Genomic DNA, 12,697 nt, shown 5'->3' on the forward strand with positions numbered 1-12,697 from the left:
AGAAAGCTTCTCACACAGGTTTCAGAAGATTGTGGCTATCACTATAGAAGCACCAACTACTACAGTGACTGTCAGCTTTCCCTGCATACCCCCAGGTATGAGATATGCATACTTATTGGTCCAAGTAGATCCGATGGAAGTATACGGTAAAGATTAATGCTGGAGTACAGCCTAATGCTACGTCTGGAGGTCCTAAATTGGAAACTGTCCAATATTGGAGTCTAAAAGCCTCCTGTTTGACCAAGAGGTCAGATTCTTGGTACACCTGCCATGCCCGAGACTCTCCACTTATGCTATTCTCTCTAGAAATAGAACCCCCTATATATTACAAGCCTACCACTGTCCATTTTTTAAAGGTTCTGGAGGCCTGTCATCATCATTCTTGCCTTGCTACCTATTGAGTGACTGACTATTGTACATGCAGATTGTAAGTAAATACTTCATTAGCCATCAGCAAGTTCATAGGATATGAAAAACTCCAAAAGAAAAAAATGGATCTGCTCACCATAAAAAAACCTTGAAACAGTTTATCGAGCCATACAGACACAGACCCATCCATCCCAATAAACAATATCTCTTAGCAGGGCTGTAGATACAGTTTTTTTTCTGGGGGGGGGTCAGCTCGCAGCTGAGCTGCATTGTTACCGCTCCCCCCCCACCAACCTCTCCCCCTTGAAGGAAGGGAGGGATGGAAGGAGGGAAGGGTAGGTGGAAGAAAGGAAGGGAGGGGTGAGTGGAAGGAAGAAAGGGGTGGGTGGAAGGAAGGGAGGGGTGGGTGGAAGGAAGGAAGGTTGGGTGAAAGGAAGGAAGAGGTGGGTGGATGAAAGGAAGGGAGAGGTGGAAGAAAGGGGTGGATGGAAGGGTGGTTGGAAGGAAGGAAGAGGTGGATGGATAAAAGGAAGGGAGGGGTGGGTGGAAGGAAGGAAGGGTGGGTAGAAGGAAGGAAGGGTAGGTGGAAAGAAGGGAGGGGTGGGTGGAAGGAAGGGGTGGGTGGGTGGAAGGGAGGAAGGGAGGGAGAGGTGGGTGGAAGGAAGAGAGGGAGAAGTGGGCGAAAGGAAGGGAGGGAGAGGCGGGTGGAAGGAAGGGGTGGATGGAAGGAAGGGAGGGGTGGGAGGAAGGAAGGGAGGGGTGGGTGGAAGGAAGTTAGATTGGACAAACGTGCTCTGAATCATCAGAGCTGTTGGCTGCTATGTTCAGTTTCCCACCCACACCTCCTTTGAAGCTGCACGGACTGGAGTGTGGGCGGGCACAGGGGGAGGCAGAGCAAATCCAGCCTCTCTCCCCTCCTCTCCTATTGGTGCGGGGAATGGACGAAGGGGCAAGGCGGTGAGAAGAACACAACGGCGGTGGGAGGGAGAGGGGGGAGAGACAGAAAGAAAACTGAACTGTCAGGCATGTTCTGTGCAGCAGTGGAGGCGGTGACAAGCAGCGATCTCCTGTATGGCTTTCAATGAAGCAGCTGGATTTGGATTCTCCTCCTCTCCCTCCTGTAGCTTCCAGCTGCTTCATTGAAAGCCATACAGGAGATCGCTGTTTGTCATAGCTGCCCCTCCCACACACCCCTAGTCCCGACACTGCTCGCCGCCCCCACCTTCTTTCCACTTGCGGGTGAGTGGAAAGTTCGACGGCTGCAGGGATGGTTGAGTTAGTTAGATAGGGTAAGTTCATAGGGGCTGCATTTCCACAGGGGTATTTCTTTTTCATTGTCTCTTCACCCCTTCCATTACCTATAGGACACTTGTAATGAGATCTGGTGGGTTTGGGTGCTTCAGCACAAGGTTGCGTAATTCAGCGCTCCCAGTGCACCTGTTGTACACTCATGTGGTGGCACCTTTCTCGAACGCTAGAATGAAAAGGACTAATCGTGAACCTCCAGTCCACCCAAGGACAAAGACTCCTGAGAAGATAAGTAGAACCACAAAGAGTCCTACAAGGCAAAAAGAGTCATACACCTCTAACCCAGCCTTTGTAAACATCTTTAGCCCGGAGGAACCCTTGAAATACTATTCAGGTCTCTGGGGACCATTGATACAAAATGATCTACAGTTCACGGTACATAAGCAAGTTTAGTATAATAGTAAAAAAAAAATGTGCACACCTAGAGTATTTGATACTCTCACTTCCTGTTGTGTCTACAGGACAGAAAGTAGAGGAATATAATCCAAATGGGACACAGAGCTAAAAAAAAAATAAAAACACCTAATGGGGTTTGAAAATTCCTTATGATGGCCAGAATGAAATACGGTACATAGCTTTGGATATTTTGAATAGACCTGATTGTGAGCCAGGTCGTCTCATCCCATCAGTACCTGACCTCAGCTCTACTGAACAACTTTTGTATGAACTGGAATGCTGGTTGTGAGTCTTCTCATCCAACAGCAGAACCTGACCACCATCCTATTGAACACCTTTGGGATTGATTGGAATACTGATTGTGAGCTAGGTCTTCTCATTCAACATCAGTACCTGACTTCCACCCTACTGAACACCTTTTGGATGACTTGCAACACTGATTCTGAGGCAGGTCTTCTCATCCAACTTTTACACCCAACCTCGACCTTACTGAACACCTTTGGAATGAATTGGAATACCTTTGTGGGCCATGTCTTTTCATTCAACGTCAGAACTTGACCTCCCTCCTATTTAAAACCTTTGGGTTGAAGTAGAATGCCGATTGTGAGGTAGGTCTTCTCATCTCATTTAACATGCTATCATGTGGCAAAAATAGGCATTTCTGCAGCTCAGTGTAAAAATTAAGCTTCCCCATCGGTGCTCAATTTCAGCAATGGACCTTCTGTGATTTTCATTGATTGATCTACCCATGTACATTACCGCAGACAATCAGAAAAGTGAAAATCTTTTCCAGATACCTTATCCAGAGAAGAAACTCCAGCAGGTAATATCCCACAAAACAGTCCCAGAACCAATTGGCTTTGGAAGACGGAGGCTGAAGGAAAAGAAATAAAGAATTAGGACTTTTCTCCTTTAATTAATTAATGTCCGTCTCAGCCTAATTCATACTATAATGGGCAATCAAAGAGCCAGAAAATTATTTCGGCATGGCAATTCGTCATTTATAGAGGAACGCGGTTCATTTTCCGTTTGAGGACAATGAGGCTGCCTAGCACTGATCATTTATAAAGAAAAGGCATTTACAATTCCAATTCTCATTAATCTGCAAGAAATACTCCATACTTTGTCTTTTGCAGCACATGTCTGAGGAAAATGAGCTGCATATATTACCATTGTATGCATTGTGATAGGAAAGGTCTGCGAAACCCATGACACTGTATAACATACAGAAAGCTCTGTGTGTGGATAAATGTCTGAAATTCATGACAAAGCTTCTGTGGTTTTATTACATCCTGGATGTAGGACGCAGTTGAGGGGTTCAAGTTAGGGATGAGCTAAAGGTTTGATTTTAACACAGGTTTGGACTGAATCTTGGCTATTCTGATGTTCAGCTACATGACCAAACATTTAGCCGTTTGGTGGGAGCCAAACATTGTGACAACTTCCTGCTTTCAATTGTTGGTAAGATCACCAGTGGCTTTTTTAGAACACGTCCTCTCCAGGTAAAGCCTGGGAGCAAGAGAAGTTCCAGAAAGGTCCCCCAAATATTTATAGCCTTCCCCAACATGCACTACTGGCAGTAAACCTCTAAGCGATTGGCCAGGAAGATTAAAAAAAATATTCAAAACCCAAGTAACTGGATCTTCTTGCACAGTTGCTACATACTCTCCAACAGCGGCCAGAATACTTGAGCATAGCAGAAAGCCTACAGAAGGCAGGACTATCAACCAAGGCATAGGCTGAGTACAGCCCATCAGAACTAAATTTAGAATAGAAAAACTCTTGCTTAGAGCAGGGACCCAACATATTGAAGATTCATGTGTCAGTACGTAATTGGGTTGGGACCCCTGGTGTCAGTTAGTCATTATGTTCAAACCCCAGGTGTTAGTATGTCATTGTTCTGGTATACACATGTGTCAGTATGCCATTGGGTTGGGATGCCTGGTGTCAATAAGTCATTGTGTTGGGATACTAGGTGCTAGTATGCCATCATTGCTAGTATGTCATTGTTCTGGTATACACATGTGTCAGTATGCCATTGGGTTGGGATGCCTGGTGTCAATAAGTCATTGTGTTGGGACACTAGGTGCTAGTATACCCATGTGTCAGTATGTTATATGGCTGGTATTCCTGATGTCAGTATGTAATTGGGCTGGGACCCCTGGTTTCAGTAAGCCATTATGTTGGAACCCCAGGTGTTAGTATGTCACTGTAATGACATACCCATGTGTCAGTATGTCATTGGGCTGGGATCCCTGGAGGCCATATGTCATTGGTCTGGGACCCCTGGTGTTAATAAGTCACTGTGTTGGAACCCTAGGTGTCAGAATGTCATTGTTATGGTAGACCCATGTGTCAGTATGTCATTGGATTGGGACCCTTGGTGTCAATACATCATTGTGTTGGGATTCTAGGTGTTAGTATGCCATTATTATAGCATATCCATGTGTCTGTATGTCACAGGGCTATGACCCCTGGTTTCAGTATGTCATTGGTTTTGGGACTCCTGATGTCAGAAAGCCATTATGTACAAATCCCAGGTGTTAGCATTTCATTGCTATGGTGTACCCATGTTTTGGTATATCATTGGGTTGGGACCCCTGGTTTAAATTCGTCATTGTGTTAGGACTCTAGGTGTTAATATGCCATTGTAATGATATACTCGTGTGTCTGTATGTCATTGGGTTGGGATCCCTGGTATCAGTATGTTATATGGCTGGTACACCTGATGTCAGTAGGTCATTGGTTTGGGACCCCAGGTGTCAATTAATTATTGTGTTGGGACTCAAAGTGTTAGTATGTAATTGTTGTGGTATACCTATGTGTCAGTATATCAGTGTGTTGGGATCCACGGTGTCAGTAGATCAATTTTTTCAAGTCCAAGGCACAGTATGTGATTGGTTTGGGACCCCTGGTGTCAACAAATCATTCTGTTGGGACCCTAGATATTATGCCATTATTATGCTATACCGATGTGTTAATATGTCATTTGGTTGGGCTCCCTTGTGTCAGCAGCTCAATTTTTAAACTCCAGGGCTCAATGTGTCATTGGTTTGAATTCCCCATTTACCAGTTTGTCATCATCTTATTTATAAAATTGCCATGTAATCCATCTCTTTCACTCATCCATATATATTTTATACTGTGCTTATCTTGGATTATTATTATCCTTCTGTACATTTTAATATATCCCAGATGCATACACTGTGAATCCTTAATGCAGCATTCGTGAGGATAATAGCACAGCACAAATAAAAAACTTTAATCGGTGAAATACCTTGTCTGTAGGGTCTTGATAAAAGACGCTGACATTTTCTGTGTGTGGAAACCAGAAGAAGCGAAAGTATTCTGAAGCCTTTAAATGGACATCAAGATTATCAAGGACCTAAAAAACAAAACAACAGGGTTCTATGAAGCAAGAAAATGGAAGGATGCATGTTGTATTACGTAGAAGGTACCAGGAAGGCCAAAGTGAAGTCTGATAGGAGAACCCCTGACCAGAAGCTCCTTGATTTCTACACTTCTTCCAACTGATGCCAGCTACCAGTTAGTTTAAGTGAGTAACATTCAGATATCAGAGAACTACAATTCAAATGGAACAAAGTGTATTATACCAAACACAACTAAAAGCTGCTTAAAAATGGTAATTTACTATCAATGCAGTCTTGTGATAAGGTGGAACAGGCGTTAAAATAAAAGTCTGTTAAATTAAAGGTTTCTTCACAGTGAGAGCTGTGAAAATGTGGAATAGACTCCCTCAAGAGTTGGTTCTGGCCAGCTCCGTGGACTGCTTTAAAGAAGTCCTGGATTCTTTCTTGGATACACAGAATATAACTGGATACTAACATTTATCGGTAAAGTTGATCCAGGGAATATCCAATTGCCTCTCGGGGGATCAGGAAGGAATTTTTCCCCTGCAGGAGAAAACTGGATCATGCTTTCCTGGGTTTTTTATTACTTCCTCTGGATAAACTGTGGGTGTAGGATTATAACTTTTTTTTTTAATGATTGAACTGGATGGACTTTTGTATTTTTATGTAACAATAAAGACATTTTTCTATTCCACGTGACATTCTTCTGGACACTAAGGTCCATAGAGAAATGACATACTAAATATTGGAACTCTGTGCAGTGAGCAATGTAACTCAGGGTGGCAGGCCCTATTTACAGGTATAGCCCAGTGCTGGCTAATTTATCTGTGCCACTGCAGGACATCCTTAAAGGGGACCTATATTGAGCTTCCTTTCTTCCAATGTTCCGCCTGGTATGGAGAGCTGGTTTTTGTGGGATATGCAGTCCAGAAAGCTGAGGTTTATAAAGGACCAATATCACTGGGGACTAAAAGTCCCAGCCAACTGGAGGAAGAAAGAGGGAATGCTGGGAGGGGATATATATACAGAACAGGGGTGGACTGACAACTCATGGGGCCCCCAGGCAATAGGGGATCATGGGGCCCCTGTGTCCTTGCCCAAACTCAAAAAAGCCTATGAAAAAGGTACCAGGGGCATCTCATGGGGCCCCCTACTGACCCCAGGACCTCAGGCAGTGCCCGAGTTTCCAAATGGTTTGTCCGCCCCTGATACAGAACCTGGGGAAGAGCTAGCTCTTTTGGGACTATGGGCTGAAGTTGAGAGGAAGGACTTGGCTGCTTCAGAAAGTTCAGCAGGCCACGCAGTCCAAGCAGTGTGGAGGATCTTTGGTGGGCTAGCCACATACCTGCGAGCAGATTATCTGTTTCTCCAGCTTCCTGTCGGCGGAGTGACTGTTCAAGGGTCACTTGCATCGCCACTGCCCTAGTCCCAGTGGAATTCCAGCATTGCAGGTGCTTGGCCTGGTGCCCTCCCCGATTTTCAGATTCCATCAGAGCCTAGTCTGGGACACCTTGGACCACTGGAGCCACTGTAGCATCAGGATTGTGGGCAAAAGCCCACACTGTATATATTCCACAAGAATGGACACTGCATGCAGACACCTTTATTCCACATAGGGTTGCCACCTCATCCCTTTAAAACCGAACACAATAATTACACAGGTTCTGAGGCTAATTTAATGCAGAAAAGGCACTAAGTGAGTTTAACCTCCCTAGCGGTCTGATTATTTCCGATTTTTGGTGCTGAAAGTGGTACCATTATTCTGCATGGAAATATGTAGTTTTTTTATTGTAGGCTGTAATATTTAGGAATAACTCACTGAAATCTGTCCGAACAAGAGTCTATTAAACATCCCGGGTATGATAAAACTTGAAACACAAAATCATAAATTATAATTTAATAAATAATCATAAAAAATAATAATATAATAATAATACATTTAATTCAATAATATAATCAAACCAAAAACACTGAAATTTGAAATATAGCACCAAGTTCGCACATTGCTGAGCAAAGTCGCAGAATCGTTTTCAGTGTCTGATGAGGAATTTCCCCCACGAATCATTATCACTCAATTCTGCAAGTGGTTCTGATTTACTATCGCTGTTCTCTAGCTGGTCTAAAACCGCTTTTGACCTAAAGGGACACTTTTTGGACGCCGTGGACTTTTCTAAGTTTCCAGGCAGAAAGAACATTCAAAATGCAGATAGGGGGCAGGACAAAGCACTCGGGACAAAATGTATGTGAAATGGGTTGAAACAGCAATGTTTTACTATGAACAATCGTTTTGAAAAAAATTTAATTTTTTTTTAAATTTTCAAATTTCCTGCCGCCGGCAGCGCCTGTACGTCCCGACATCACAGGGACCGGAACACAGGAGCCGGATGCCGGCATCTGCCGGAGGAGATGGCCGGGGACGCTGCAGGGGACACACCGCGGGAGCGAAGGACAAGGTAAGTGCTGCAGGGACTCCCTATGCAGCGCTGCATGGTAAGCCCGAGTGTAGCTCGGGGTTACCACTTTTGGTATAGAAATTTTACCCCGAGCTACACTCGGGAATACCGCTAGGGAGGTTAATTACCACCTTCATCAGCCACAGAACCTGTGTAATCAATATGTGTTCGGTTTTGAGGGATGAGGTGGCAACCCTAATTCCACACTTCTTCCTAAGTAAAGCTTATGAACAGCGGCGGACTGACAACTCATGGAGCCCCCAGGCAATAGGGGATCATGGGGCCCCTGTGTCCTTGCCCAAACTCAAAAAAGCCTATGAAAAAGGTACCAGAGGCATCTCATGGGGCCCCCTACTGACCCCGAGCCCTCAGGCAGTGCCCGAGTTTCCAAATGGTCAGTCCGCCCCTGCTTATGAACAAGAACCATCTCTACATGTTATTCCTGATTGCTGGTTGCATTGCACAGAAATCTCTCTGGGCCCCAGCTGAGCTAGTTGAAGATCCAAGATACTCTTCTCATCAAGGCGTTATAGTCTTCCTCCTTATAACTAAAGACTCTGTGCATTACATCTGCTTGTGTGCGTTGGAGGGAACTCTATTCAGAAGCAGCCCATTCCATAGTTCACACATTGAGCTTTTATAATGTGTTGTTATTTCTGGGCCTATAGCACCAGGATTCTGAGGGAGAAGCCTGACACTAGTAAGTCCTTCTATTTCCTCTTATACCTTGGGTTATAGGTTCCCATTTATGCGTATTTGAAATCACTGTTTGACTTATTGCGTTCATTTCTGCCAAGTACACCCATGTTTACACCTTTAGACTTGGCAGCACAGTGGCTAAATGGTTAGCACTTCCACTTGGCAGTACTAGGGTCATTGGATTGAATCCCAACCACGGCACCACCTGCCTGGAGTTTGCATGTTCTCCCTGTGCCTGTGTGGGTTTCCTCTGGGTACTCCAGTTTCCTCCCACACTCCAAAGACATGCTGGTAGGTTAATTGGCTCTTGTCTAAATCACCCCTAATATATAAATATAAGTTAGGGACCTTAGATTGTACACCCTCCTGCTGCCCCAATAAAAAAACAACTGCTGAAAAAGTGAATGCAGAGCTCAATCTCAGTCCCTTGAGGACTGAGTCCTGTGAAGACTGAGATTGAGCTCTGCAGTCACTTTTGCAGCAGTTGTTTTCTTATTGTGACTGAAGTTGCCAATTTATTTGCTATGTCGCGAGGTACAGTATCAAAGGTTATGACGGCATATACAGTTTCTAGAAAAATGTTGTTTGTTCAGTTGATCATGTCAACCGCGCTTATGCTTATCAAACAACTTTTTTCTGGAAAATGTATATGCCGTCATAACTAGAGATGAGCGAATCGAACCAGGCGAACCGGAATTCGAGTCGAATTTCAGGAAATATTCGATTCGCGGCGAAACCGAAATTTTGCCTACTTCGGGTGCGCGAATCGAACATTTCCCGATCAGCCGGCAAAAGTGTCCCTGCAGTGAGCTCCGCTATTTCTGACAGAAGGAACACATGTTTAGCGGTTGAAACATTGTATCTATTAGTTTACATTTAGGATACAGATGTTTCAACCACTGTTCATGTGAAGAAGCTGTGAGAGAACTGTCAGAAATAGAGGAACTCTGCACATACACTTTTTGCCGGCTTGGAATTATTCTTCTTTTCATCCTACTTCTTCTTCTTCTTCATCTTCATCCTCAGAAGAAGAGGATGAGGATGAGGATGAAGAAGAAGAAGAAGAAGAAGAAGTAGGATGAAAAGAAGAATAATTCCAAGCCGGCAAAAAGTGTATGTGCAGAGTTCCTCTATTTCTGACAGTTCTCTCACAGCTTCTTCACATGTACAGCGGTTGAAACATCTGTATCCTAAATGGAAACTAATAGATACAATTTGTATCTATTAGTTTCCATTTAGGATACAGATGTTTCAACCGCTGTACATGTGAAGAAGCTGTGAGAGAACTGTCAGAAATAGAGGAACTCTGCACATACACTTTTTGCCGGCTTGGAATTATTCTTCTTTTCATCCTACTTCTTCTTCTTCTTCTTCTTCTTCATCCTCATCCTCATCCTCTTCTTCTGAGGATGAGGATGAGGATGAAGAAGAAAAAGAAGCAGTAGGATGAAAATAAGAATAATTCCAAGCCGGCAAAAAGTGTATGTGCAGAGTTCCTCTATTCTGCAGATACACTTAGAGGAGCTCTGCACATACACTTTTTGCCTGTTTGGAATTAATCTTATTTTCATCCTACTTCTTCTTCTTCTTCTTTATCCTCATCCTCAGAAGAAGAAGAAGAGGATGAAGAAGAAGAAGAAGAAGAAGAAGAAGAAGTAGGATGAAAATAAGAATAATTGCAAGCCGGCAAAAAGTGTATGTGCAGAGTTCCTCTATTCTGCAGATACACTTAGAGGAGCTCTGCAGATACACTTAGAGGAGCTCTGCACATACACTTTTTGCCGGCTTGGAATTAATCTTATTTTCATCCTACTTCTTCTTCTTCTTCTTCTTCATCCTCATCCTCATCCTCAGAAGAAGAAGAAGAGGATGAGGATGAGGATGAAGAAGAAGAAGAAGAAGAAGTAGGATGAAAATAAGAATAATTCCAAGCCGGCAAAAAGTGTATGTGCAGAGCTCCTCTAAGTGTATCTGCAGAGCTCCTCTAAGTGTATCTGCAGAATAGAGGAACTCTGCACATACACTTTTTGCCGGAAACCGCTGTATGGAGGGAATGTCCCAGAACTGTCATAAATAGTCTATTTCTGACAGTTCTGGGACATTCACTCCATACAGCTGTTTCAACCGCTGTATGGAGGGAATGTCATAGAACTGTCAGAAATAGACTATTAATGACAGTTCTGGGACTGTCCTTCCATACAGCGGTTGAAACATTGTATCTATTTGTTTCCATAAATGGATCCATTTATGGAAACAAATAGATACAATGTTTCAACCGCTGTATGGAAGGACAGTCCCAGAACTGTCATTAATAGTCTATTTCTGACAGTTCTATGACATTCCCTCCATACAGCGGTTGAAACAGCTGTATGGAGTGAATGTCCCAGAACTGTCAGAAATAGACTATTTATGACAGTTCTGGGACATTCACTCCATACAGCGGTTGAAACATTGTATCTATTTTTTTCCATAAATGACATTCTGCAGATACACTTAGAGGAGCGCTGCAGATACACTTTTTGCCGGCTTGGAATTATTCTTATTTTCATCCTACTTCTTCTTTTTCTTCTTATGAGGATGAGGATGAAGAAGAAGAAGTAGGATGAAAATAAGATTAATTACAAGCCGGCAAAAAGTGTATCTGCAGCGCTCCTCTAAGTGTATTTGCAGAATGTAATTTATGGGAAAAAAAAGATACAATGTTTCAACCGCTGTATGGAAGGACAGTCCCAGAACTGTCATAAATAGTCTATTTCTGACAGTTCTGGGACATTCACTCTATACAGCTGTTTCAACCGCTGTATGGAGGGAATGTCATAGAACTGTCAGAAATAGACTATTAATGACAGTTCTGGGACTGTCCTTCCATACAGCGGTTGAAACATTGTATCTATTTGTTTCCATAAATGGATCCATTTATGGAAACAAATAGATACAATGTTTCAACCGCTGTATGGAAGGACAGTCCCAGAACTGTCATTAATAGTCTATTTCTGACAGTTCTATGACATTCCCTCCATACAGCGGTTGAAACAGCTGTATGGAGTGAATGTCCCAGAACTGTCAGAAATAGACTATTTATGACAGTTCTGGGACATTCACTCCATACAGCGGTTGAAACATTGTATCTATTTTTTTCCATAAATGACATTCTGCAGATACACTTAGAGGAGCGCTGCAGATACACTTTTTGCCGGCTTGGAATTATTCTTATTTTCATCCTACTTCTTCTTTTTCTTCTTATGAGGATGAGGATGAAGAAGAAGAAGTAGGATGAAAATAAGATTAATTCCAAGCCGGCAAAAAGTGTATCTGCAGCGCTCCTCTAAGTGTATTTGCAGAATGTCATTTATGGAAAAAAATAGATACAATGTTTCAACCGCTGTATGGAAGGACAGTCCCAGAACTGTCATAAATAGTCTATTTCTGACAGTTCTGGGACATTCACTCCATACAGCTGTTTCAACTGCTGTATGGAGGGAATGTCATAGAACTGTCAGAAATAGACTATTAATGACAGTTCTGGGACTGTCCTTCCATACAGCGGTTGAAACATTGTATCTATTTGTTTCCATAAATGGATCCATTTATGGAAACAAATAGATACAATGTTTCAACCGCTGTATGGAAGGACAGTCCCAGAACTGTCATTAATAGTCTATTTCTGACAGTTCTATGACATTCCCTCCATACAGCGGTTGAAACAGCTGTATGGAGTGAATGTCCCAGAACTGTCAGAAATAGACTATTTATGACAGTTCTGGGACATTCACTCCATACAGCGGTTGAAACATTGTATCTATTTTTTTCCATAAATGACATTCTGCAGATACACTTAGAGGAGCGCTGCAGATACACTTTTTGCCGGCTTGGAATTATTCTTATTTTCATCCTACTTCTTCTTTTTCTTCTTATGAGGATGAGGATGAAGAAGAAGAAGTAGGATGAAAATAAGATTAATTCCAAGCCGGCAAAAAGTGTATCTGCAGCGCTCCTCTAAGTGTATTTGCAGAATGTCATTTATGGAAAAAAATAGATACAATGTTTCAACCGCTGTATGGAAGGACAGTCCCAGAACTGTCATAAATAGTCTATTTCTGA

At 42.9% G+C, this 12,697-nt stretch overlaps 1 protein-coding gene across 1 annotated transcript in view; it reads right to left on the minus strand.

Annotated features, from left to right (window-relative positions):
- Positions 1 to 12,697, minus strand: part of LOC149445369 (L-gulonolactone oxidase-like) — a 140,120-nt gene that overhangs the window by 81,843 nt on the left and 45,580 nt on the right. Inside the window, exons 4-5 of the mRNA XM_089653869.1 lie at positions 5,351 to 5,458; positions 2,871 to 2,947 (exon numbers count right to left, since the gene is read on the minus strand). Of these exons, the coding sequence (XP_089509995.1) occupies positions 2,871 to 2,947; positions 5,351 to 5,458 (185 nt within the window). The remainder of the gene's footprint in view (positions 1 to 2,870; positions 2,948 to 5,350; positions 5,459 to 12,697) is intronic.

Source organism: Staurois parvus, unplaced genomic scaffold, assembly GCF_062004578.1.
Source record: "Staurois parvus isolate SC_StPar_1 unplaced genomic scaffold, SC_StPar_1.0 ptg000723l, whole genome shotgun sequence".
NCBI lineage: Eukaryota > Metazoa > Chordata > Amphibia > Anura > Ranidae > Staurois > Staurois parvus.